This window comes from Ammospiza nelsoni, chromosome 5 (genome assembly GCF_027579445.1).
Source record: "Ammospiza nelsoni isolate bAmmNel1 chromosome 5, bAmmNel1.pri, whole genome shotgun sequence".
Classification (NCBI taxonomy): domain Eukaryota; kingdom Metazoa; phylum Chordata; class Aves; order Passeriformes; family Passerellidae; genus Ammospiza; species Ammospiza nelsoni.
Genome location: NC_080637.1, coordinates 46,443,821 through 46,471,791, shown reverse-complemented (window position 1 = coordinate 46,471,791; position 27,971 = coordinate 46,443,821). Strand labels below are relative to the sequence as shown.

Below are 27,971 nucleotides of genomic sequence, written 5' to 3'. Positions count from 1 at the left end.
CATGCAGGTCCATGGTGTCTGGGAAGGTCTGAAATCAACATTGTTGCCCTTCTAATTCCCTTCTGTGGGAGGAGGGTGTGGTGTGTGGTGGGTGTTAATCTGTGCATTTTCCTCTGTTCCTCCTCACAGTATGCTCCAGGACATGGGGATGCAACATGAGGTCACAACTCAAATGAATCCTGCTGGACAGAAATATTTCTGGTCTTCAGTTCTGACATCAGTGAAGAGCGTCAGGACTTCCCTTGTTCTTCCAGAGCTATGCTTGCAGGACACTTGAAAGAGACCATATGGCATGGCCCTGCTTTCCTTGCCCCTTGTACTTTCTCTCTTAATGAGAAGCTGACCCATCATGATGATGACTATTGTTTCTCCATGATACTGGCAGACTTTTTCCTAATTGAGAAAACTGAACGTAAAACAGGCATAAAAATGTTAGCTTCATACACAGCTCATTCCTACATTATAAATCTCCTTAAGAGTATAATGAGGTCAGTATTACACAATGACTGATTTTTAAGTGCCTGGAAAAATCAATTGAAAATGTTCATCTCCTGACCTATTTTTTCTATACTGCTTCATATTTCTGACTTAAAGGTCCTTGGGGTTTTCGTTCATCACTTGTAAATTATTAATGTTATGTATATGAGAAGCAGAGAAAATAGTATTTGATGTCTTTCCTCTGCAGCTCAGGCTCTATTACAGAGGCCCATCTTGTGTATGGAGGTCACATCTGAAACTTTTTTTTTTCTGACTGATAATTTTTTCTTTTTCTTTTTTTTCTTTTTCCAGGTAATGTTTTAATGTTTTTAGGATACTTGCTCACCCACCACTGAAATATTTCAAGATGCCTTTTATGAATGAGGGAGTGCCAGAGGAAAAGGGTTACAAAACCGTGTTTGGATGAACAAAACTAATGCAAGATATTAATTTCTTAACTGACTTGGAGATTTTGCTACAGCATGAGAGGCTGTTCTCTCAAAAGTAAAATAACTCATAGGCTATATACTTGTCACAGATACCCACCAAAATGTAAGCATCTGGGGAACAACCTGATTTTACAAGTCTCTGGGTTTGAGCAATTTGGGGATAGGATATTTATATGTTTGTGTGTGTGTACATGTAAATTTCTTGCCATAGCATTGTAAGTTTCTGCCGGTAAGCTCTTTATCTTATCCAGCCTTGTTTCTTTTCTGCGGTGCTGTAGAAGCTGCAGCTCTCCTATCTTTGCGCTTGTCCGCGATCAGGCCCAGGCAAAGGTGTGATGGTGCTGGGACACGCTCCACAGGCGGGAGAGGGATGGAGCCACAGGCGGGGATGCAGAGACAGCTTCCAGAATTTGGAGATGGGAAGGCTGAAGAGGGATGAAAGAAACAGCTGGCGAAAGAGAGCGGGGGAAAGGTGGGCGGTGGGGCTGAGGTGGGCAGAGGCTTTGGGCGCTGAATGGAGACGGAGATGCTGAGCAGGCGGGCAGGGGGTCTGTGAACAAGCGAAGGGCGGAGGCGCCACTGCCCTTGCCCATGGCGCCACGAGTGCCCGTGCGCCTGTCCCTGTCCCCGTTCCCGGGCCGTGCCCCCGTTCCCCGCGCCGCCCTGCCCGCCCGGAGCCGCCGCTCTCCGCGCGGGGCGGGGGCCCGGGCCCGTCCCGCCCCGTCTCGCCCCCGTCACCAGGCGATGCTGCGGCCAAGATGGCGCCGGGCGTCGAGTAAGCGCGAGTGGGGATAGCGGCTCCGCTCCCGGCGCTCTCCCCACCTCGGGCAGGGGCGGGCGCAGGGATGAGGCGCGTTCCCGGTCCCGGCTGGTCGTCGTGAGGGGCGCGGGCAGGCAGACACCATGGCGGGGATTATCAAGAAGCAGATCCTGAAGCATCTCTCCAGGTCAGTGGGGCGCGGTGCACCGGGCAGCTGAGACGCTGCGGGGAGGGGGCGACTGCGGGTCCCTGTCCCGGTGAGCGACCCCCGGTCTGGGCGCTGGGCGGGGGCACCGGGTCCATTCTGAGCGCAGAAGGGGGAACCGAAGACGCCTCCTCGTAGTGATTTGGAGGCGGAGGAGGTGGCTGCGCGCTCGTGTGGGGCTGTCCGGCGGCCACAGCCGCTTAGCTGGCCCCTGGCCCCGGCTCCTTCGCCCGGTGCCTGGCGGCGCTGGCGGGGAGGGGGCTCGGTCTCCTGCCTGGCGCAGGAGGGAGTCACCGAGTGAGTCACCGCCGGGCTGACGGTGCCCGCCCCCGCTGCCCGAGGCGTGCGGGGGGCAGAGAAGCGGGGCAGACCCCGACCCCCGTGATTCCCGGGCGGCGGGGGCGAGCAGAGCCGCCGCGGTGCGCTGCTGGCCGGGCTGGGGCAGCTCGGCCTGTGTCCTTGCACTCAGCTCGCCAATTCCGAGCTCTTGAGACACCCAGCAGGTGAGGCCGGGCCACAGAAAGGTGCATGCAGAGAGGTGAAAATAAGTTCGTGGTTTTCTGGGTGACTAAAATAATGTCTAAGGTGCCTCGCGGCCTAAAACAAAACAAGCCTCCTGTAAATTTCTTAGCTGTCAATGTCGTGTGCTTAAAAGATGGAGAAATCACAGAAAGTACACAATCTGATTTATACAGTTTTAAAAAGCCACATCAGGTTTCTCCCATTTTCTCAAGAGAGGCAAAAACCTGTTAGGTACTTGATCTGTCATAATACCATAGCGTTGCTAATTCTTCACAGCTTACTTTTATATCTTAAAAAATACAATCTGAAATACTTTTTTTTTTCTTACAAAATGTTCTATTCCACTTTAGTGTAGTATATCTTAAAACTGTTTATAGAGAATCAAACAAAATGAAGTGACAGATTGTCATTTGACTAATCTGTTGTTGATGCGTATGGAGAACATAATTCTCATTCCAAATCCTTTGATATCTATCTGCTAAATGTGATGTATGGAGCAGTAGTAGAATAATTTTTCTGCTCTGCCCTGCTCATGAGTTATGTAGCAGGGAATGCTGACAAAGAAATCTCTTTGCATGAAAATGACAGAGCACCGTGTGAATGGAAATGCAAGGAGAAGATGTCATCAGCCTTGAGTCAGGTTTCTAATCAGCAGTGTGCTTGGAATAGCTGGATTTAGCAGCTTGTTTCCTGTAGGGATATGTATGTAGCAAGCTGTACTGGAAGAGAAGTGAGCTCTAGTCTCTGTGCTACAGGTTAACTCTAAAATGTATCTGGGAACTAAGCATGAGTAAGATGCCTCGGTTGTTGTCCAGTTTTTCAAACGAGCAGCTGAATAGATTAGAAATAAGTTCTTTGTCATGTTTGTGATTCCTCTCTTGTCTGTTGTGATAATGTTTACTCAACAAGGCTCTGTCAAATGATTATGACAGATTTTATCACTTCTGGAAAGCTTATGGGATATATCCAGTGGTATGTGGCTTGCAAGTTGAACTTGATGCTCACAATCCATACTATTCAAAGAGTGTTTTTGATGCCTAAACTGTAGACAGCATTATTAAGCCCCTTGCTATGGGTGGTGTTCATTACATGTTCAGATAATACCTTTACTTCCTGCAGAACAGGTGTTTCAGTGGTTTCAGAAGCTCATAACTCAGGAAAGCAGAATTCAAGTGACATGAGCTTAAATTTCAGGGCCTTGACTTTTCTGCAAAAAATATAAAAGTATTCATTCAGGATTTTCATTAATAAGTTTTGTGAGAGTGTGACTAAGGAGCCAAATACATAATGAATTTCCTGTAATAGAGAGCGTGCCAAAAGACGCTTTCACTTTTTACTCTTACTATAAGAGTTACTGTTCTGCAGTTTTCATAGTTTCTTGCAACTGCTGCCTGCTTCAGCTAAGCAGGCATTAGTTGCAGGACTAAAATTTATTGGAAGAGGTACATATGTAGTGGAAAGAATTACCCTCTTATCTTGATTTATTTTCATTTTTTAATATTTTATTTCTCTTTATGTTTGAACAAAGATATGAATTTGTACCTTGAGTTACAGAGAAGTGCTTTGATTTTTTTGCCACAAACCACAGAACAGTTGAGGTTGGAAGGGATCTTTAAATCTTGTCCAGCTCCCCAAATCATCATTGATTTGGCAATGTTTGCCATGAAGATCACTGCAATATCTGTTAGTCATGTTTTTACTCTTTTTCCTATCTAGGTACTGTATTTACAAATTTGGAAGCATTGTGTCATTGAGCAATGCAGTTTCCATTTAGCAGTTCACAGTGCTTTTATTAGATGAACTGATAATGGACACTGGTGTAGAAGGAGCCCTCATCATTCTATGTTTGTTAGACAGTGAAAATATTTCATAAGTATGAGTCTTTAAAGTCTGAGAATAAGAAGATGACCCAAACTGCATTTTGAAATGGTTTTGATATCCAAATTACTTTTTACCTTTATAAAGGGGTTATTGTTGCTGTGTTAGAGTTTAAGAGCAGTGAAGGTAATAAAGCTTATTTTATTCAGTTTTTAACAAGTCTTTATCTCATGTCAGGATGTGGTGATGAGTTTTTTGCTTTTTCAGTCTTTTAAATTTTTTTTAAATGTTCTCTATCTTCAACATGCATTGTTTTCCAAGGCTGTGATAGAAAATGAGGAGGGAAGGGCTAGGAACAAACTATGTCTGTTTTTGTTGTTCTTCACATTATGTGGTGCTTGGTGTAGGATATGAAACTAATTGTATCAACTAAACTGAAGAGATGAATTTGCCATTTGGAGGCTTGAAATTGTGACATCTCCATGTTGTGTTAGGTGAGGTTTTACTGAATGCAGTTGATGGAGTGTCTTGGTTTCATATGTGCCCTAAAATGAAAACAAGCGTCTGGATAACAGCATCATCCTTTATAGAGGTAGGAAAGATACTCCATCCCTAGGAGAAGTCTTCTCTGTAGTGTTGGGATTACTCACTTGTACTGTAAAGGTCTTCCTCATTGAACTGGAACTTGTGTTGAATCTTCATTTGTTACGTATTTTCAGTGGTGAGAGAATTGTTGTTGAACAGCACCTTTTTATTGCAAAGTTTTCTGTTCAGTGCTCTGCTGTGATGATTGCAGATATCCTTCAGCATTCGTTCTTTTTTCTCAGACTTGGTGGACAAGTGTATGAAACAATGGTGTTAAAGATTTCCAGCAGGAATCTAGATTGCCCTGTGCAAGTTCACTGTGGGGTTACTGTAATACTGTCTCTGGTTTTGAGGGGATCATCTCCATGGCAGGAGTTTAAATCTTGGGTTTTTTGGATGGGAGGTGCATACAGACATCAGGTATTACTAACTCAGACTTGTGTAAGGGTGTTTTCAGGTGTTTTTTAGTTTTGGATACCAGTGTCATTGAAATTCGCTTTCTAGTTAATGAGCAGTCTGAGTCTTCTGTGTATTTGCATGATCCATGCCTTTCTGTGAAAAACAGTTTTGTTTGTTTGTGTAAGAAGCATGAAAGCAAACTTATAAACTTTGCTGGTCTGATAAATAGCCACACTGAATATGACAGTCTTCACCTCAATTAATATTAACTCTTAAGTTTATTAATGATAGCACGTAGTTCAACTTAAAAAGTTCCAGTTTGCATCTTTATTTTCCACAAAGAAAACAGTAAGAGGTTTTGAAGTGTTTGGTATGGCAGAAATTGTTTTCAGTTGTGTCATTAGTTAATGTTCTGCATGAACTTAGACCTTTGCTTTTGCTTATCTGAATCAATAGATGTGAACATACTAAGATTTCAGTAGAGGAAAATTGCAGTGAGTTTTGTGACAATTGTTTTCATCTCATAATTAGGAAGTCATTCTAAAGCTCATATGGAGAATGGTTGTACAAAGAATAACATCCTAATTGTATGAATATCAGGAATCAGCTGGTACTGATATAAACAATGGTATCCTACATCATCTGGTACAACTGATATGCATCCTACCAAAGTATTTACCCTGCATATTGACCTGGTTTTAAACCAGTCAGACATGCTTGATTGGGGAGGAATGTTGTCCTCTCAAGGGATCTGATTTCTTTTAGGTAAAGCAGTGTAACACCTTTATTGGGCTAGAATGGGCCATTTCCTTCCTGAAAGTGAATGACCAAAATTGTTTGGATGAACTTAGAAAATTCTGCTAGTAGCAAAATAAGTAGGTTTTTGCTTATTTTCAGTTTTGTGTATTCTACTTCTGTGTCACTTTAGTTTTGTTAAAGTTATCCAATTCCTTTAGCTAGCCAAAGAACACAAAGTGTGTGCTTTTCCGCTTCTCTCTTTGCTTGTACTAATTTTGCAGAGTGTATTCTAGGTGACTGACTTCATTGGCTTGTGTAGTATGTGAGAAAATTGCAGAACACAATGTAGACATAATAATCTCTCTCATTCTGAATGAGTCTGTATTGTATCTGAATGCTTGCAGAAGGTGTTAGCATTATGTCTGTCTTAAATGCTGCACCTAGGGAAAGAATAAGCCTAAAAAACTACAAGTAGTAAAACAGAACTGCTTTAGACAGCAGACACGAAGGAGAAAGAGCAATTTAAAATTTCACTGTAATCCTGTATTTCCTAAATTCCCTTATGTTTGAAAATCAGTACTTGTAGTATTTAAGTGGAGACTTCGTGCCAACAGTTTCTTCTGTGTGAACATCTTAGTAATGTTCTGATGAGCATGTAAGAATCAATAAATGCTTTTTAAAACAGAAATAAAAAACTTTGACTCTCTTCTGTTTTTGTTAGTAGTTTCATGCATCATATTGCATTTTAATACTATGTAACAGAACATCTTCCAGAATTCAAACTGAAATTGCTGTGGTGCTTTATGAAATTATACATGTATTTTGGAGATAAATTAGCAATAATGCATTTTCTGGAAAAATTCTAAATCATTACCTTTATTAAGATTTGATATTAAATCTTGTGTTATGTCTCAGAAAGATCTCTTAAGCTTTCAGTAGGATTTGGATTAATAAAGTAAACTCACAGAATTTGACTTGAGCATTTCAGTTTGTTTTACGTTATTTTTGCAAATGTATTATAAATCTAAATGCTAATTCTACAGGCATTGTACAATTAAAGCTCTGCTGAAGCTTTGCTGAAGTCAGACAACTCTTGTGCATACATAATAAAAACTACTACTTTTGCATAATCAAGAGGAATTAATCAGCACCATTTGAGTTGCATGTGATCATTTTCTTTAAAGAGTTCTCAGAATATGAGTAAGTTTCACAATGAAAATTATCTTGAAGATTGCTCTGTTCAAGTATCTGACACACTAGTATGAAGTATTCCCTGGGAAAAATGGGTATTTAAATAAAAACTGTAAGGAATAAAATTGTCCTTTAAGGTCAAGTGATTATGGAGTATGTAAGAATCAAAACTAGCCCACAGTTGCATTTTTTTAAAATTTGTTATTTCTCCTGCCAAAGCCTTAGTGTTTTGAGGGGTTTTTTTAATATTGAAGCAGAATAAACGTCAGTACTAAATAACTCCAAGAATGAGCGGTGCTTTTTAAAGTGTCTTGGTATATTTTTTTCTTTTTTTCTACAAGAAGATTGGACAAAGGAGATCAGATAATTTCTGATGAGACATTAATGGAATTATAAAAGCTTATGCAAAGTGATTTACTTCACAGTTTTTTTTTTTGTGAATCATCAGAATAATTGCTAACAAGTAATTACTCAGTTGTATCAAGAGTATCTTGGGTTTGGCCACTTGCACAACAACCCCGGTTTCTCAATCCAGTAACTCCTGCAGGAGTACACCTTTGTGGAGTTGGTGCTAACCAAGGTTCAGGTCTCTTCATTATCTTCTTTTTCGGTAAGGAAACACAGGAGAGGAAGGAGTTCGAACTAGGCTGTGCTTTTTAGTTCTTCCAGCCTCCCCTGGATGGATGTACGAGCCTTGCTGGAAGAAGAATGTTCCCAGCACAGATTTGGTGGCAGCTCTGCCATGCATCTTTACCATTTAGCTTGAAAACACCAGAGTTTTGGGTTTTTTACCTCAGACACACTTGCTCCTTCTGACTCCCAAGGAAGTAACACTTCGATCCAGCCACCCAGGAATCTGAAAGTTACGTGGTTGCCTACTTCTGAAATAGTTTTCATGTCGTGGTTTCTTCCATTATTGGGGTCTGGAGACTTGAGAAGAATAATTTGTAACTAGGTATCTGTAAGTCACTTTAGTGATAAATCTCCTAAATTCTGTTCTGATATCCCAACAAACTGCCTACCAAGGTCACTGTCCAAATGTTTGCATTTTGTTGCAACCAAAAGGGTGAAAGTGTAGGAATTAATTATATTTAATCTGAAGTATCTCTTTGAAGTGAAGACAGTTAGCAGAGAGCTTTTTTTTTGAAGAGTCGATTGTACTAAAATTTCATAGCCTGCAAAATGAGACTGCCAAATGTGTGCAGGTCTTTGTAGCACCACCCCAAACACAAAAACAAATCTAGAAGTCCCATTCCCCTACATCTCTAGAATCAGGTTTCTTTAGTGTGAATTTTGAATAGCTGAGGTTGAGACACTGTAAGTAGGAACAAATAATATGAGAAATCTCAGGCTAAGCAAAACAAAACTGAAAAATTGTCTCCCATTTAAAAATAAAACCCTCTTATGCTGCATCTTTGGGCTATCTTCTTCCTCATCTTCCAAATGTATTTACTGGGTGTCCCTGAAATGACTTGGCTACATTGTATCGATCTTTTCTGCATGATTAAAATTTTATTCATAAGCTGTTCATTTAAACAGGGTTCCAGTACTGTAGTATCAGACAGCAAGGGATACTCGCACAGGAATCTAGTGTTTTACACAGGCCTGTTTCCTTTTCAATTCTGTAGTGTCATGATGTGTAACAAACTGTTGTAACTGCAGTTATCTTCAGCTAAAACTCTCTTACATTATTGTATCACTCCTTTTTCCCTTTGAACTTGATCCCTTGTGTGTCCCCTGTGTCCCGTTCCCTACAGCGATCCCAGCTGGCTCTGGTGGAGATTGGTTTGCTGTGAATATCCTTACTACCAAAATGAGTACCAGAAGCTTCTCTGAAGCCGTGGCAACTGACCACTTGCTTTCACCAGGAATAGGGGCCTTATGTCTGAATACCTTGCCCTCAGGTAACTTCCCCTCTCCCACCTTTGTAGAGTAAATGTAAGAGGTGGTATGTATTTATATAAATTTAGGAGTGAAGTGAGCTCTGTAAAATGTTACTTGAGTTTCCACTCCTGTTTCTTTTTGTAATTTAAAATTATGCAAAAAATAATTGTTTGTATGCAGCTGTGTGTTTTGGATTCTTTGGGATTTTTGTAAGTACTAAACTAAATTTGGGTTTGTGAACTAAATCAGCAATCCCATTATAAACATACCTTGACGTGTATTTTCTAAATGTAATCTGGGTATTTCCCAATATCTTTAGGCTATATGACATTTACTGTTTATTATTTGCATCTACTTAATTCTTTTTCATTACTTATTGTGTATTAGCTCTGTATTTGATATACTTGAAGGATCAGACAGCTCTTAAACTAGTTTACAGAAGAAAGTGACTGATTTTATTTATTTATTTAAAATTAAAAGTTCTTATAGTTAATATCTTATCAAAAAGATCTTACTTTGTTGTGAGATCTGATCAGTTACCATTAAAAAAGATACCTGCTAATGTCATATAAATACATGATACCATTTCCAAAAAGCAGGTATTATGCTTTTACACTGTATCATTATTTAATGATTTTAAATTTCTGAAGTTATTTTTCACCAAATGGCTTTTTTTTGCATTAGGTACAGAATATTGTATTTTAAGTGGTATTTTTAATAGTTTAAGTTTGGGGGTTTTTTTAATAGTTTAAGTATATTTAATAGTTATCAATTATAACCAAATTGAGGTAGTTTTTTTGCTGCCTGGGATGGGGAACTTGTGTATGTATTGCCACTTATTGTTTGATATATTCAGGATTTTATATTATCTTGTACTCACTATATCGTTAAGGCATGATGTATAGGACTGTCATATTTGAATAAATTTCTTTTGGGTTGATCATATTGGCCATTTCTCTGCTTGATGTGAAAAGACTCATGGAATAGAAAAGCTTAATATTGATCTATGTGAGGGTTTATCATAAATGAAAGGTAAATTGCTTGAGCAATGTTTTACTTGCGACATGATAATCATTTGTGCAGTGCAAGCTCCTCATTTATGCACAGTGCTTGGCTGTGTCTCTGCAGATCTGCTTCATGACACATAATTAGATAATAACCACTGATGACAGCAGCTGTCTCAGTTCTGCCTGTACCCAAAAAGGAAGCAATACAGCTTTTCTAAATGGAAAGAAAATAATGTCCTATATGTGTTATTACAGAATTAACTAGGGGAGGCATTACGTACTTGGTGGGGATGTCAGTATTTGAGAAAGTGTGGAACAGGTCTTGAAGTGAGTAGCAGTGTTCTAAGACGTCTTTAGGAAGTCACGTGGAGTGGGAGTCTGTGCTGAAGTCTTTTTGTGTTGTAATGAAATGGAAGCAATTATTTGAAAAGTGTCAGCAAAGCAGATGTATTATTCAGGGCTCCTACAATGGGATGGATCAGGAGGTGGTGTGACACTGCACCAGATGTGTTACACAAATATGGGTTCCTTGTTGAGCCAAGGTCCTAATTAGTGATATCCCTGGAAAGGAAGATTAGTTCTTAGACTATGATAGGTCAAAAAGCCTGGTAACTGTTAGGTGCTTAAGGTCCTATACAGTAGCATGAAAAGTCCCACCTGAAGCTGTAGGGTTGTAGGTGCTATTTTGGATCTGTCCAGTGTGCTATAACTCATGGCCAGCCCAAGAGCAGTAGGTCCAGCTGGGTGTGTAAACAAGGAAATGCCCCGTCCTGCTCCAAGGGGTTGGGTGATGAGCACCTTCACAAAGTGCTTTGCAGGAGGTGATGCAGATCCTCTCCATGCTGGACATCCAGCAAGCCATGGAGGGTTCTCCATCTTGCACTCAGACCCCAAATCCATATCAGACAATTGTGCAAATGTTCATGGTGAGATTGGATAAAGCGTGTAGGAATTTGTGTGGAGTAGCCACAATACCAGTGGGAAAAGGGGTGATACCTTTCTCATGTACAAGCTGATGTTGGAGGGTGTAAGAGGGATCCAGTTGGGTGTCACAGATAGTGAGGGGTGTACTTGATCAAGCCAGTTACTTAAAATCAGCTATGATTTGTGGTGTTGTGTTGAATGAGAGGAACTCAATTGTAACAGTATACACTGGTGATCCCAATATTTTTTTTCCTGTGGGAAATTTGACAGAGAGTTAGTTCTATTCCTCTTCCATACTTGAAATCCTAAAGTTTGAAGTGGTATAGTGAGCTGAATAGTAGTAGACTTCCTTCATTCTGTTACTTAGAGTCATGGGAAGGAAATATCTTCCCGAGAAACTCAATTGAAAAAGACCATTTTTCTTGTTTCAGAAATGGTTTAATATTCCTTAGTGATCAAATAACATGGTTCAACCAGGTGAAACAGTAAAAAAAACCCAGTTATCTTCATGTTCCATTTCTGCTGTTCTATTATTGATCCAGTTGCCAGTGCTTAGTAGGTCATGCTTCCCTTTTTCAAAGCCTGTTGTTTAAGCAGTTTGAATTCATAACAAGGAGATAAGCAAAACTTGTGGTACATACTGTGATTTGATAATTTATCATGATTAGAGCATACATTTAGACTCATATTGCTGAGGAAATTTTATTTAAAAAGCAGTGAAGGCACTTGGTAGAGCTGGGGAAAGCAGTTGTATATTCAGGAGATGTGCCAAACATCTGAGAATCTGTGTCCAAATGTGATCCAGACTTCTCTTTTTTCTCTGCTAAATCCAGAGGTTGGAATTTCTATTGTCAAACTTGACAAGGCACCTGGTATTCACTTCAGACCTTTGGGGAGCACTGCTCTAAGCTTCGTGTGGTTTGTGGCCTTCCCTATGCAAACCATAAGCGTGTGGCTTCAGAAGAGTGTTTTCCCATCTTCTCTACCTGTTTTGGTGTTTTTTTTGTTTCTGTTTTCAACTTCTTGGCCATCTTCTCTGCCAGAATGGTGAAGCTCCAAGCCAGTGGTATTACAAACAAATCTATAGAAAATAAATAATTTAGGCAAGGAAATAAATGCATCTTTTATGTAGGTTTTGAGTTATTTTAGAGGGAGAGAACTGAAAGAGCTGTTGTGTCCTGACAAAATACATTGATTGTAACTTACTCCTCTTTGATTCCTAATACTGCACTGTTACTGTACAGTCTTTTATGCTTTTCTCAAAACTCTTAGTCTGTACTTTGTAAATTGAACCATTTATCTGTAACTGCATAGGTGTGTAGATGTACCCAAAGGAGCTGTGTCAGGCAGCTTGTGATATTGACAAATTTGTATTTCTGGATTCTTGCATTTAAACTGTAAATATTTTACAGCATTATTCTACTTATGAAATTCAATATTAAAGCTGTATTGAAATCTATACTATCACACAGTAATTCAAACCTCAGATATGTTTTGAGAAAGAAAGTGTAGTTTGTAAAACTGAAAATCAATCTGTGAAAACAATTATGTGAAGAATATCTTCTCTCTGCTCCCATGTTGAGAGTTTCCTTCCATGACTTTTGACATGAAGAGTACAGTCCTAACAGGCAGAGATCATCTTATGTCTGTCTCTTCTGAGTGAAGAATTAAAAAAAATTATATATAGAAAAAGTGATGGTCCTTGAATTTTTTCCCTGTCCTTCTGCTCCATGGTGAGAGAAACTGGCTTCTATTTTGTTTATTGGAAGGAAATGGAAAGTAACTCAAAAATGGCTTTGCTGTTGCCATTCTCCCCCTGATTGGTATTTTGGTATCTTTCTTACTCTGAAATTTGAAAACCTCTTTTTGTAGGTCCTGTGTGTTTCCTCTGATGTGTCTGCAGCTGTGATCCAGGATAATGCTTAGATCTGTCTCCAATCTGAGAGGCATTTCTGGTGTGGCTGAACTACAGGGAACTCTGAGGGGGACTTCTTTCACAGAGCATGTGTCTCAGGAGACTTGTGTGTGTGTAATGGCAGAATGGTTTTGCATTTGCTGTGTAAATGTGACTTTAAATGACACCAGTTTGTAATTCTTATGTTGACCCTTACGTAGAAAGTCAAGACTGAGAGGTACTACTAGGTGACTGAAAACACTCAATGACTGCTTTTTATCTTCTAGGAATTTTGTGCTACCTGAGTCAGATGAGACTTTGCAATGGTTTCTGAGATAGGAAATTTTATATTTTGCTGTTACTAATAGGTTGTTTTAATGAGGAACATTATTTAGCTCTTGTCATTATTCTTTCTTGTTGAAAGCAAGAAAAAAGGGTAACCAGAAAACAATTCAAGTCCCTTATTCCCCTCATAATGTTTCTAAACAGACCATTTAGAAATACATTAGTTACCAAGGAGAATACATTTATCAATACCCTTATCTCAATATATTTTAGTACTGAAATTATGAAACTATATTATTCACAGAATTACATCTCATTGCTTGTGGATAATTTATGACTGTAAGCAATACAGTAACAACTGCAGTACTTCTGTCATAAGAAACATGTCTAGTATTATTTGCAAATACATACTGCTTGTATTTTGTCCGGCTAGGTAAATGCATTTTCATCCTAACCATCCCAGAATGGAGTCAGGAAGTTGGACTCAAAAAATGCCTTCTCTGTTTCAAGCTGTATTTGGAAACTGTCAAGAGGAAAATGAAAGCTTGCTGACCTTCTTCATCTTCTTCCACATCTCCTCCAGAATCAGACTTAATGAGGACCTTGTAGTTCAGTTAGAAGCTGGTCTCTTGAATGGAAAGGAAATGCTGGAATTGCACCTCCTGGGGCATTGCTGCAGAGTGATGTTCCCTCATTGAGGACAGACAAAGCCCTTTGCTCTCTGCCTGGAGAATAGCAGCACCAGGAGATTTTGGTGGGAAAAGTCACAAAGCATACTGCCAACAGCAGTATTTTCTACTCCCTAGTCTTGCAAAACTAGACTCAATTCGTGAGCAGAAACAATTTTTTCATGGCAGATTGAAAGTATGGCAAAGTATAGCCTGTTCATAGCTTATGGTAGATACAATGCTACAGCTGTTGGTTTGAAGGCAGGGTACCCATGGGCTCTGTCATACTGTCTCACAAGGATGTGAACCATTTGACACAGTCACACAGGTTGTTTCATTGTATCATCAAATCCGACTGCATTTGAAATATAAAGTAATTTATATGTACGCTTTTAACTAGTTACACTTTTTACCACATGGATATCATATTGAGCTTTCAAGTTTTCATCCAATATTTTATATACCTCATGCTGTTGTATATGTATTTCTAATTGGTCTTTAAATTCTATAACTAAATCGAATTAATATTGTAAATAAAACTGTTTTATTGCAAGATTTTAACTAAATATAGAAAGGTACTGTTTATGACAGTAATTTTAGGGGTTTGGGATTTTTTCTCCTTTCAAAAAATTAAAGAGTGAAATAGATTCAATTCTACTTTATATAGTTTAAAATAAATAGTTCAACAGAAACATTAGAAGATATCTCACAATATATTTTTGTTTATGTATTTATAAATTGAGCTAATGAGATGAAAAAATTAGAGGGACAAATCAATTACATCATACCATTTCTTTCCTGGGTGAAATTTATCAAAGATTTCTTCACCCCCGGACCATTGCTTTAAGTTAAATTGCCACTGATATGCAAGATAACTTTGATTGCTTTATATATATTTACTTAAGGGGTGTTTGTTTTTAGGTTCACCAAAAATCTGTCACCTGACAAGATCAACCTGAGCACGTTAAAGGGGGAAGGTCAGCTGACCAATTTAGAGTTGGATCAAGAGGTACTCCAGAACATGCTGGATCTTCCAACATGGCTGGCTATAAACAAGGTGTTTTGTAATAAAGCATCCATTAGGGTGAGTGTTTTATTAGACTGGAGTGGTAATTAACCAATTATTTTTTCTTTTTGTTTTGTCTTTGTAAACTTTCAAGCAACTTTGTATTAATAGGAAATTCTGATAAGTGCTTGATAAAATTTTAAAGAACAATGAAGATTTTATCAGCAATCATTTCTGCCTTATTTTTCTTTCTCATGTGATGACATAAAATACATCTGGAAATAATGAAAATAAGAGGGATTATTTTTAATTTTTTTTTCTTCCTGAGTAGAATTCATTCCTGCCTGTTTTGAAAATGTAGAAGTAAAAGTTTGTATTTGTCTGTAGTACTTAGTCTATCATCATTATTTGTTATTCTCTTTTTTTGTATGTTCTCCCTTCACTCCTCTTCATTTATTGCTTTCCCTCTTGCTCTGTTCCTGTTTCCAAAAATACCTTTTGGAGGGATTCTGATCTCTGTGGGAAATGTGTGCAAACAGTAAATCTAGGAGATACTGCATTTTTGAACATTGTGGCTGCTAATAATTGAAACAATGTGTATCATCTCTACCACAATATATGAACATGGGATTAAGAAATGAAGTATGCCTTATTTTTGACTGAAGTTACAATCAGGTGAAACATTAACACCTCCTTAGTCTTTAGGTGGAGTTTGTTTATGGTTTTTTAGTGTTCTTTCTTTGCTTTTTTTTTCCCACAATGGGAGATTGTACTGATTTTTCTAAATGCAGTGAACTTGATGTTTTGTTGCAGACATCTAATTAGTTGTAGATCAACAAAGGAAATGTACTTTTTTTTTTCCTTTTAAAGGAAATAATGTGCAAGGCTGTGATGCTTTTTCTGATGCTTGACAACTCACTGTTAAGGAGACAGATTCTACTTTGTTCCTCTGTTTTTCTACTCAGTGATAAGTAGATTTTGAAGTTCAAACTTTTTAACCCCTAGTGTGCATAAAGTTACCACACAGTATGTTCAGATGAACTTAATATTTTGAAAGTAATGTTATGCTGAGTTCAGAAGCTAGAAATATAATTTGTATGCTTAGAACACATTCTGTGTGATTTATTTTACTGTATTTTTAATATTTAATTTGCTTTAGAGTAGTGTTTTCTCTTGCAGATACCATGGACAAAATTGAAAACACATCCCATCTCTTTGGTGAGTTCTGAAATAAACTCTGAAATGTACTGTGAGTAGCAGAATCTATATCAATATTTATATAGTTCTCTTGATATGATTCTGGAAATAACTGAAACATTAACTGGCCTTTACTAAGTGTCCTCTGGGTAGCAGCAGATCAAGGCAAAATGCCTTAATGTTTTCCTTGGTAGGTTTATTTTCCTAATCTGTGGCTTCAGTGTAATCACTGTAATGTTTGACTGTTAGCTCACTTCTGTCACATTTTTAGTCATTGCATGTTCATTTGGGCTTACCTGAAGGGTAGTTATTTGTCCAAGTCACCTCTTTTAGAAGTTCCTGCCTTTCTTTTGGAGCGGTCTTTTCTAGGACTTTTCAGTTCTACATCTGTACTTTACATAGTGATCTCAGCTATGGCATTTATAGGGTTTTTATAACCACTTAGGATTCAGCCTGGATATAAATAGGAGGAAAAATGTGTAAATAGAACTCAACAACAATTAGAAGTCGCATTAATTCTCGCATCTTTTCTCCTTTGTTCTTTAAATATACTAACAATTGTGGTAGCACAAGAGGTAATGTATTTGATGATAAGTAAACTTTCTCAATTGCATTTGCTTAAGAGTGAACATTCCTTTAGCTGTCATGCTTCCCAGTCTTGCAGTGAATGTGCTTGTAATTCCTTCATTCTGAATCAGACTTGGGAAAGACATGTTGTTTTAAATAATTGATGCATTTGCTAGTGACCCAGTTGGAATGTACTTACATCTGTACTGCTTCTTCCTGACATCCAGAACTTAAAGCCTGGTAATGCTGAGGTGAGATGATTCAACCATTTGGCTGGGAGATGCAATTGCCAAATTAGGAAATGGGTTTAAGCTGTGCTATTCTTAAACATGACACACTTCGACCTATGGTAGCAAGGCACTGTTTGGTTAGCTCCTGTTGAGCTTACATTAGCACTCTTTGAGGCTAAAATAACTTTCAAGGTAATCTTTTTTACGTAAAGGTGTCCTTGAACAAGTGCATTAAATATGTAACAAAAGTTCACTATTCAATGGTAGATTGTACAACAGCCTTTGTGATTTCTAAAGGAAAGTGAATTTGGTGCCCAAGTGCCAAACCTCAGCCCTTCACTACATCACTGAACTTCTGGTATTTTGGCAGGGATGGGAAGAAGGGATATTTTTGCTACTGAGAGTTGAATTGAATTGGAATAGCATCCTCTTTTAGCACAGCTTACTGGATAACTAGAACCCACTTGTCTAGCCAAAGGGACTTTCACTAAGCTGAGTTGCCCTTTGTGAGAATCAGTCTGTTGACATAGTGGCACATACTGTTTGTTTATGATCCAGTTCTGGTTTTATATGATAAACAGGATAGTTTTGAGCAGTGATTTTGGTTTTAACTCTATCCAATTACAGAAGTTGCCAGTGAAAAAAGACATAGACCTGCATCCAGGCATTCTTCGTTACCTCTTTTTTTATATTGTGCAGTCTCCTTGAATCCATGTCCTACTGTTCTGTGCACTAGTCATGTAGTAAAGGGAATTTTTAAAAGAGTGGTCAAACATCCAAAACTGTTAGGATAACTGGGAGAAATCTTGGCTTCCCCTCACCATCCTCAAACGAAGGGATTTTTTTTCTTGGTTTATTTCTCTGTTGTTTTCAAGGAAAGATAATCATTGAGACAGCTAAAAAAATAATTCTAAAATGTCCAAATTTACTCTTAACAGCTATTGCTTCCCTTTAAGCATCAAAATACAGTGAAGTATAAATAAACCCAGACTAGACACTTCATGAATTTTTTGGTTATAGCCAGGTTTTCATGGATAAGAATAGCACAGAAAAATGTTGAGCAAGCAGATTATGACAATGGGCATGATTAATACAATATGATAATAATCTAGTAGTTAAGGCAGGTTGAATCATGAAAAATCTAAAATTGAGGACAAAGGGGTTTTGGTATTTGTCTGATCTCAGAACATAAATGGGGGAATTCAAAAGGGCTGGTAGAAAGCTGCAGTTAGGGAAAAAATCTTAACTGTTGTGCTTTGAATCAGCTTGCATTAAATATTAAGTATTTCATTGAAAGAACAACCATATAGAAAGAAAGTTCAGAAAACTACACATTAAAGCATGTCCATTTTGAAATGTGATTTTTGAAAATTGATGTGTTGGATAAATAATATTCGGGGATCAAGAATTTTAAGATACAATATTTGACTGGGGGGTATGTGTTAGAACTCAAAAACATAAGAAATAGTTTAAAAAAGATAATTCTAGTGCATTACAAAAGTTTGTGGAAAAATTGACGTGGTAGGAAATGTTTTATGTATATTTCAGAAAAAGTTCTCAACTGACCTTTTTTTTTTTGGATTTTGGTTCTTCATATGTCATCTATTTACTTTGTTACCTCTAAGGTCTCCAATTTTGTTTTGTTTTGTTTTGTTTTTCAAGTCCTTGGATAAAGTTGTAATGGAAATGAGCACATGTGAAGAGCCACGTGCCCCTAATGGACCCTCTCCTATAGCAACTGCATCCGGGCAGAGGTCAGTGATGGTACTTACCTGTAATTGGTCAAAAAAGGTTTGGCATTATGTAAAACAGATTGACTGTGTACTTCTGAAAATTTAAATTTTTAGAAGTATATAGGGTTGCAGCCTGCCATTCCCATCTCCTCCAAACTTTTATTTTATTGCTTATGTGTGAAGTAGTGTAGTGATAATGGAGTTATCCAGGCCCAAGTCTGGAGAGAAGATATAGAACTAGATATAGAGCTTGCAAGGTACATTCCATAGGGGTGCAACTGCTATATCAGGTATTTTCTGAGTTTAATTGATATTAAGTTTTTAAAAAATGAATGGTATCTTGCCTTCATTCATTTTGAAAATACATATAATGTTCATGATTGTTTTAAAAATTTTACTTTTTTGTTTTGTCTAAAGAGTTTTAAGGGTTTTTTGTTAGTGCAGTGTTTTGAAGTTCCATTTCCTTAATTGTATCAACTGATTCTTACTGAAAGATTACATGCACACTTTGTAGCCCAAAACTTATGCAATTTGATGGGACAACACAACATGACATCAGTGATTTTATGTAATTTCCTCTACACGGACTCAAAACATTTTTCCATGGTCACAGGGCCCTATATACAGAGAAATAAATTTGATGATACAATATTTTTTCTTGTAGTAACTTCTATGCAATGTATAGAAGTCCATGGGCCTCTGTGCCTCCTAAGGTACAGCTTGATAATCACAGCCATAGAGATTTTGTGTAGAATGAAAGTTGAAAAAGGAAAAGGAATGACAAACCACACAAGTTTTTGGGGATTTTTTTAAAACAAGCAGAAAAAACCCACAAGAAAACAAAAGGGTGGAAATTTTTAGATGTTAAAATAATATTTAATATTCAGTTTCCCATACACTAATCTAAAACATTCAGAACATATAAGATTTTTATTTAAAAATTATTTACAACAGCTTAATCTTTTTTAATACTGGAATGCATGTTGATTTACTGTAGAAGTGTAGCCACCATTTAGGATGCCTTTCTTTATAGAGTGAAATAATGTAAATACTTTATACTATTTTGAATATCTGAAAGTTATTATTTTTAATGGACAAAATATTTTGGCTTATAGACATAAATACTAACCAGACTAGAATTGTCAAGTAATTAATTTGACATGAATTACTCCTTATGTTTATAAAGAAGAGTAAGCTTTCTGCATAATGATGTAGACTGCTTTTTAATGTATGTATAATAACATATAATACGTACATCCATGTAATTTAACATCTCATCCATGTAATTTAACATCAAAGGATTGTATTAAATGTTTTAATTTGTGTAGATTGATCTTAGTCAAATATATATTCTTATGTAGAGATCAGAATCACAGAGTGAAAATTATTGTAAACTGCATCAAGTGTATTGAGTAAAAGTTGCTAACTGTAGAGTACATTAGTGACTTCATTTATTTTAACATCTGTTTCATAATTTATTTAATCTGTTTAATTTTGTGCCCTTTCACTCGGTTTATATTTAATATGTTGGCATTTCCCTTTTTAGTGAATATGGCTTTGCTGAAAAAGTGGTAGAAGGCATTTCAGTTTCTGTGAACTCCATCATAATAAGGATTGGTGCAAAAGCCTTTAATGCTTCATTTGAACTTTCCCAGCTGAGAATATATAGTGTAAATGCAAACTGGGAACATGCTGACCTTAGATTTACCAGAATACAAGAAGCTCAACGTGGAGAGGTAAATAATACCATTTACTAACTTTTTCCCCTTGTTTTTGTGATAAAGGAAGAAGTTGAATTTCACCCTTTTACAGGGTAGAAAACATTACTGGGAATAGAGACATTCTGTGCTCAGTAATTTCAGTTGCTCTTTAGGAGCACAAATATGTAAAACTGGTGGATGTGAGTCAGATCAAAGAGCCAACATGGATGCTTAGGCAAGAACAAAGACCAAGGCAAGCAGGTGTATGGTTTCCCTCCTATGTTCTCCAAGTGAATGACTGTTCTAAAATGCAAACTGAGCCAGACTTGGAGAGTACTGAAAGAACAAAGAACTGTATATTAAATATGGAAGGATAAGAAGTTGTGCTTTTTGTTATTATTGTTGTTATTAGTAGTAGTAGTAATAATAATAATAATAACAACAGCAGCAGGAATTATATTTTACAAGTTTTATCTGGTTATTTATTTGCTTGTGAGAATTTGCCTGATAAGGATTTTTTTTTCTAAAGCAGTTTTAAATTAAATTTAGTCAAGTTCTTGTGCAATTATTTTCTGGGAATACCTAAATCTTATGCATATATAAAAAAGTAATAGCAGTAAAGTATATATGTTTCTACTGTCCTGGAGAGTAACACATGGAAGCACTAGTTTGTTGTACATCATTCATTTGCCTTCTTCCAGCTAAGCAAAGTTAATTGTATACTGAGTGCAAGGTTGATTATAAATATTGTATTCAAGGAGACTTGTTTTAGCATCATACATCTGGCCAGCTTACTCCAGAGTTGAGTCTGGTAGTTGATTTTTATGTAGGGAAAGAAACCCCTAGAGAATATCAGTTAAAAATGCCACAAAAGTAAGAAGCTGAAAACTATTATTCTGACTGTTTTCCTTTCCTGCAGCTTATTTGTATGCTTATGCTCCCATGTTAATGAAGTTTGAATGGGAAAAATTAAACTTTGACTAGATGGAGTTTTGTATTGCCAGATTTTTTGATTTTGTGGTTTTTAGGAAGAATTTGATTCTGAAGAGTTGACCTGTACACAACAGAGCTTTCCCTGGGAGAGTGTTCCTTTCCTATCCAATTAATACCAGAAACAAATTTCTAGATATTACAGTGAATAATTTGTTAGCAGCAAATTGCATGAAAAGGTGAAAAACCAAAACCAGTGCTGTACTTTGAAGATAACATGTGCTAAACCATATATTTAGGGCATAATCATTTAGCTTTGCACTGTAGCTACATTATTAATATAATAAGCAATCTCCTTAGAATACTTAAAAGCTTTTGATCACACTGCATCTCCTGTATGAAGAGGATATGTATTCTGCTTTTCTGCAAAAAGTGTTTCAGTATGCTTTGCACTGCACTTTGCATCTTGCTCACTTGATGGAGTGTACCTCCTTTCTAGACACACTGGGTATGATTTACTTAAGTCTCTGCATTTCTCAGGACATATGCTGTAAGGTTTTCAAATTGACAAGAGGAGAATGACAAGTAAGAATAAGTCATATACCAAACAAATTCTTCCATCTTGCTCTTTACTCATGGCTGATCCTTGTTCTTCAGAGAGTAATCATGGAATCATTAAGGTTGGAAAAGACCTGCAAGATCTTTTGACCAAATGTCACCATGCCCGCTAAACCACAGCACTAAGTGCTGCATCCAGTCATTTCTTGAAACTCTCTAGGGATGGTGACTCTAACAATTCCCTAGGCAGCCCATTCCAATGCTTAACCACCCTTCTAGTGAATAAATTCTTCCTCATGTCCCTTCCTTAACCTCCCCTGGTGCAGCTAGAGGCCATTTCCTCTTGTCCTGTTGCTATTCTTGTCTCCTGCCTAGGAAAAGAAACCAATCCCCATATTTGCACAGTCTCCCCTCAGGCAGTTGTAGAGAGCAATAAGGTCGCTTCTGAGCCTTCTTTTCTCCAGGCTAAACATGCTTATTTCCCTCAGATGCTCCTCACAAGATTTGTGCTCCAGACCCTTTACCTTCTGTGAGCATGCTCCAGCCACCTCTGTGTCTGTGCTGAAGTGAGGGACCCAGTACTGAAAAGTCACTCTGCCCCCAGCCTATGGTGTTGCTTGCAGTTGTTGTGACCCAGGTGCAGGACCAAGCACCTGGCCTTGCTGAGCATCATAAAATTGTCCCTGCCCATCAATCCAAACTGTCCAGATCCCTCTTCAGTGCCTTCTTATCCCCCAGCAGATCAACTCTCTCCCAGCTTAGTGTTATCTGTGAACTTACTGGGGGAACTTGATCCCATCATCCAAATCATGCAGGAAGGAGTTTTAGGTAAACAGGAATTACTGGTTTTTCCTACTGATATCCTGTTCATTTGATGTTCTCCATGATGGTCCTGCTGGACAGTCGTTCATCTTTCCGTATTTGATTTTCAGTGTCCAGCTGTACTTGATGCTCTTGTGTTGTCATTACTCTAACATTTGCTTGCTGTGCCTTGTAGAAATCCATGTAGTGGATTCAGAGCTTGTGGGGTATTCATGGCATGCTGTGTGCTCAATGTTTAAATTTCTTTTTTAATTGAAATAATACACTCCAAAAAAAAACCTCTCCTATGCTGTAGCTTTGCTTCATCCCCTGCCCTTTTCTTATTTAACATTTTAAAGCTAAACTAAACTATCATTTTTTTTCTCTCCCAAAAGCAACCTAGCATGCAATAGCTGTAACTTTTATTTTCTTCTGAATATTTTAAATGCTGCTTTTTACCTCAGCCTGCTTGGAAGTAGCTTAGTGTTTCTGTGACAAGCAGGGTGAGGGCTTCCTGACACCTTTAGGTGGAACAACAAGTGAGTTGTATTTGTTCTGACTGTACGGCTCATGTGAGTTTTTGTGTACATATGTACAGATGTATACATACACATGCACAGGGCTAGGTGCAAGTAGCTGCCATATTGCATCAAGGTGTTTTTCTCTTTTTTTCTGTCTTAAAGGTCTTGACTTTTAAAGAAATCAACTGGCAGATGATCAGAATAGAAGCTGATGCAATCCAGAGTTCTAAGCATGAAATAATGAGTGCTCCAGTTCGACTGATTACTAACCAATCAAAAATTAGAGTCACGCTTAAAAGAAGGGTAAACTTGAAAAATTTGAAGTCTTATTTTATTTTTTAATTTATAACTCATGCTCTTAATGCATACATGTACATAGTAAAGATTTTAAATTTAGACCATATTGAATGTAGAATTCCCTGAACTAAATTTATAATAACATGTAAGACTGCAGAGTTTACAAGAAATACTGCAGACAGATTTTGAAAATGAAGACCTTATATAGGTCCCATTAATAAAATGGTTTGATCTGCAGAGCTTTGTTTATTGTTGTTTATCTTATTGTTTTCTCTCTCTAGATTCTGGTAATATTTACACTGCTTACATTCAGAGAAATGCAGCAGTTTAATATCTGATGCATGCCAAATACATAGAGTGAAGCATAAATATACTGTGTGTTAGGTACTCCTTAATTAGTAAGAGGAATAAGATTTAGAATAAAAAAATGATTGTTATTGCTTTTTGCATGAAGCTTTTCTTTACCCCACATATTTAATATAAGAAATCTAAGTACTTAGTTCGATGTCTTAAAATTTTTATTTTACAGTTAAAAGACTGTAATGTTGTGGCATCCAAACTTGTTCTGATTCTGGATGATTTGCTGTGGGTGTTGACTGATTCCCAATTGAAAGCCATGGTGCAGTATGCCAAATCTCTTAGTGAAGCCATAGAGAAATCAGCAGAACAGAGGAAAAGCTTGGCTTCTGAAACAGCCCAGGTATGAGGATTAATTGTCTCACTGTATCATTATCAGGTGTTCTACAAAACAACACAGTGTGGTTAGTTGTGTTACTTTATTTTAGAGAATGTTCAGTTACTCATTTTCATTCAGCTGTATATCCTAAATTATACCAGGAATTAATCATAGTTTAAAATAGTCTTTACTTTGCAAGATTTTGTGTATTGATGCTAACTGCAGAAAAAAAAAGTAGTTCTATTTCTTTACCCATGTACAGAGTGTTTAGACTTCTGTATTTACTTAACTCTTTATTGACTGTTTAGGAAATTTGTTCTCCAAGTATTTTATGGTTATGAATTTAAATAATTAAGACACACTAAAGTAAACTTAATGTGTGGGTAGATATGGTTACTATAATAATTTAACATGCTTGTCCAGTTTGTTCTCCTGGTACTGAAAAAGTAGGTTTTATTAACAGCTTACCTTCATGCAGCTCTTGTTGGAGTATATAGTGAAAACCAATTCTACTTTAAATATATTTCTGCTGGCATATCTGTGCTGCTGATGCTGCATGTAAATCTTGGTGTTCTTCAGCACACAGAGCAGGCTAGACCACCTGGGCTTTGTGAGTGTTGAGGGGAGGCACCTCTTCTTGTGTGTGAAGAAGCAGGACAAGTACACTTATAGAAGATAAGTGCTATAAAATAAAACGTGGTTGATTACTGAGTACAGTCAGTTGTAGAGGATCTCTTAGAGTAAAGCCAATGGACTGTAACAGAGTTCAGTTCTTTTGCTGGCCCTGATGCCTTATGCTGTGATGTGAAGGTTTAGCCACAGCAATGTAATGGTTACCTGCTCTTGAGCAGGGAGGTTCTGGTTCTTCAGTGCCCTGTACTTGCATCTCACCTGTTCTCTGACACTGGCACTGACTTATGCTTGACCCTGTTGTGATGTAGCCTGAGGAACTAAATTAGCAGAATGGAGCCCACTGTTGGTTTTGTTCCCTGAACAGCTTGCAACAAAAGCTAGAAAAATACCAGTGCTGTGAGTGATAGGGGTGTAAGGAAGTGTGAGGAATGGGGAGAATGGGGTGTGCCCTGGCAGTGCAGTACAGTGCACACAGCCATTAGATCAACTTAGCTTTACTCTCAAACATTAAACTTAAATCTCAGTAATGATCCAAGGGGGAACGCATGTCATGCAGATTTTTCCTTGTTTCAAATGCCTGTGTTGTGTAAGGAGACAGATACTTATGCTTGAAAGAAGCAATAAACATCATAAATTGATGTGATTGACTAAATATTTTTTCAGAGCTCTGCCCCTGCACCCAGCTCCCAGCAGGTGAAAGCGCACCAGACAACAGCAGCACCTGATCAAAACGATGCAATAGTAAAATTGTTTAAAGATTTTGATGTTAAGGAAACTTCTTATCACTTAGTAATTTCCCACTTGGACCTACATATATGTGATGATATCCACTCTAAAGAAAAAGGTAATTTGTTTTTTTAAATTTACATGTCTATGAATCATAATCATCTTCAGGGGAGACATTTTGAGGAATATAGTAATGAGAAAATAATAATACAATAAAGTCAAGAGACTTTAGTTTAGAGGAATAGTTAGAATTGTCTCCAGTGTCTGTGGATTAACGTAAACCTATTTAGGTGGCTCTGTTAGGACAGTATTTAATTAATAAATGTAATTATTTTAGAATAATTGCAAAACCTAGGAGTGTTAGTACTTCTGTGCTTTTTCTGTCTTCTAGGAACTTATTCTATCAGTCTGATTGTTACTGCTGGGTCTTGTATAAGTTAGCTGGATTATGAAGAATACAGTGACAACATTTTTGTGGCTTGAAGGGGTCACTATACAATCAGTTTCTTTAATACTCTTATAAATGCAAACTAATAAAAGAGTGTTATTCTTTGTGTTACTAATTTAGACAATTTGATATGGTCTGCAGCTCATGGAAAGAATGGTATGAGTGTCCTGTGACCTTAAAATTTTGTGTGTAAATCTTGCACTGATTCTTTTTAACAAAAGCCTATTGCATGTAGTCACATTTAGAATCAGAAAAAAAGAAGACAAATAAGGGCAATTTTTCATGCCTTTCAAAAGTGATCATAGGGAGTGAGATATTACTGTATATCTAGTCACTGCAAATTTTATGGAAACGTACAAGGTCTACTATATTATTAGTCACTGAAAAATTTATGGAAACATACAAGGTCTGCTGAAGAAAAATATGAAAAACGTAGGGTTTAACAAAAATACATTTCCTTGGTTAGGAAAGACTTTCATAACAGCAGAGCATGAGGTTCACTGGCTGGAGATGTATTTCCTTACATGCAGTGTATCTACTGTGGTTGGAATTTATCCCTCCTAGTGAGATCTTTTTATTGGTCCTTTATTTTTGGAGTTTAAATTCAACAGTGGAAAATGTCAGAAGAGAAGATTCTCAGAAGACCCCTTCACTGCAATATTTGTCAAATAAAATTATATTATATAGTATTCTTTAAAGCTAATGTTGACTTCAAAGACTGATTATAATCATATATTCAGCATAAAAAGTTTTGTTTCAGAAAAACTGCAGTAATGCGTTTTCAAGATGTTGTCTTTTTAGTAGCATTGAAAACGGCATGCAATTTGTAAGTAGTGACTGAGTACAGAATTCTACAAGCTCAAGCTGATCTTTAGAAACCAGTGAAGACTATCTGAATGAAAATATTGAGGGAAGATAATGAGGTTGTAAGGAGAGACATAAGGGGAAGAAAGTAGGTGTTAGGTGTTTAAAGGATTACAGCACCATGAGAACTAACATGCTCTATGCAATGTCTGCAGGGCCAAGCATTGTTTTGTTTTGCAGACCCAAACAGACGTGTTACAGGAGGGGCCATGCAGCTTTCCTTCAGCTATTTAACAGTGGATTATTATCCATTTCACAAAGCAGGTATGAAAGCAAGCCTTTTATGAATTACCTGTGACTGTGACTGTCTTGTCTGAAAGCTAAAAAAATTTGTGCATACAGATATACAGCTTGGATAATCATGCTCAAACCATTTGAAAGGCACCTTCTATATGCAAAACAAACAAGAAAAGCAACAATCTGGGAACCAGTTTAATTTCTGTGAATGAGCTGGTTTAGGCCAAATGCTTTTCACTGTTTTTTTTGGTCAACAAAACAGTGTTTACACATTTCTGACATGAAGAGAATTTTGTGTTGACAGAAGAAGGCAGTACTGCATATTGAGAATTCAGTAATTGAATATTAGCAGGAATCAATCTGTTGATTTTTTTCATATATAGAATACTATCCTTTTATATCCATTTCCAATCAGTGTTTTGCTTTTTACATTATTTTGCTGAACAGGAACCTCGGTGTGTAGAGGCTCAATTGTGTAGCCTGTTAAGCATTGTTATTAAAAAAATGTTAGCAATTTCCAAAGAAGTGTTTCTTACAAAAAAAATATTTATGAGAAAAGTGTTTCTCATAAATTTCTAGTAGAAATCTAAAAATTTTAAAAGAGGCTACATCACAGAGCATGTGACAACAAAACAGGGTCTGATCATCTTTCTAATCAGATGGTCTGGAGCAGAAATCCACGTCATCATTCATGTTAGTCTGTCCTCTACTCCCAGCCTGTAAACACTCAGTTGACTGGTGATCCATGCCAAGGCTGAGCTCCATCTGTTCCCACTGGTCTTGCCCTGCCTGCCCTCCTGTGCTCCCCAAAAGCCCGTGTTCATCCCCTCAGCATTTCAGTTGTGTGTGCTGTCTCGCCACGTGTCTGTGACCCTAAAGAGATCGCAGCCGTGCGACTGCATACAGGAGTGTGGTGGCTGTGCTCTCTCACATGCTGCTGCATGTGTTAGTGTTCCTGTCCTTCAGAGAGGCAGATGCCCAAACTGCCTTCCCAGAAGGAGTGTTAGAGCTTTCCCTATGGTGTTGCTAACAAAGTCCTGG

At 37.5% G+C, this 27,971-nt stretch overlaps 1 protein-coding gene across 2 annotated transcripts in view; it reads left to right on the top strand.

The window, feature by feature from the left end:
* The first annotated feature begins 1,685 nt into the window (after positions 1-1,685).
* The window catches only part of BLTP3B (bridge-like lipid transfer protein family member 3B), a 47,330-nt gene continuing 21,044 nt past the window's right edge, over positions 1,686-27,971 (top strand). The window contains exons 1-9 of one of the 2 annotated variants that reach the window (XM_059472018.1): positions 1,686-1,873; positions 14,728-14,890; positions 15,992-16,030; positions 18,469-18,560; positions 20,086-20,275; positions 23,212-23,352; positions 23,876-24,046; positions 25,319-25,499; positions 26,874-26,957. In XM_059472018.1, the coding sequence (XP_059328001.1) occupies positions 1,830-1,873; positions 14,728-14,890; positions 15,992-16,030; positions 18,469-18,560; positions 20,086-20,275; positions 23,212-23,352; positions 23,876-24,046; positions 25,319-25,499; positions 26,874-26,957 (1,105 nt within the window). In that variant the 5' untranslated portion in view covers positions 1,686-1,829. Of the gene's footprint in view, positions 1,874-8,926; positions 9,049-14,727; positions 14,891-15,991; positions 16,031-18,468; positions 18,561-20,085; positions 20,276-23,211; positions 23,353-23,875; positions 24,047-25,318; positions 25,500-26,873; positions 26,958-27,971 lie in introns of those variants that run through there. The other variant, XM_059472020.1, reaches the window with a different exon arrangement.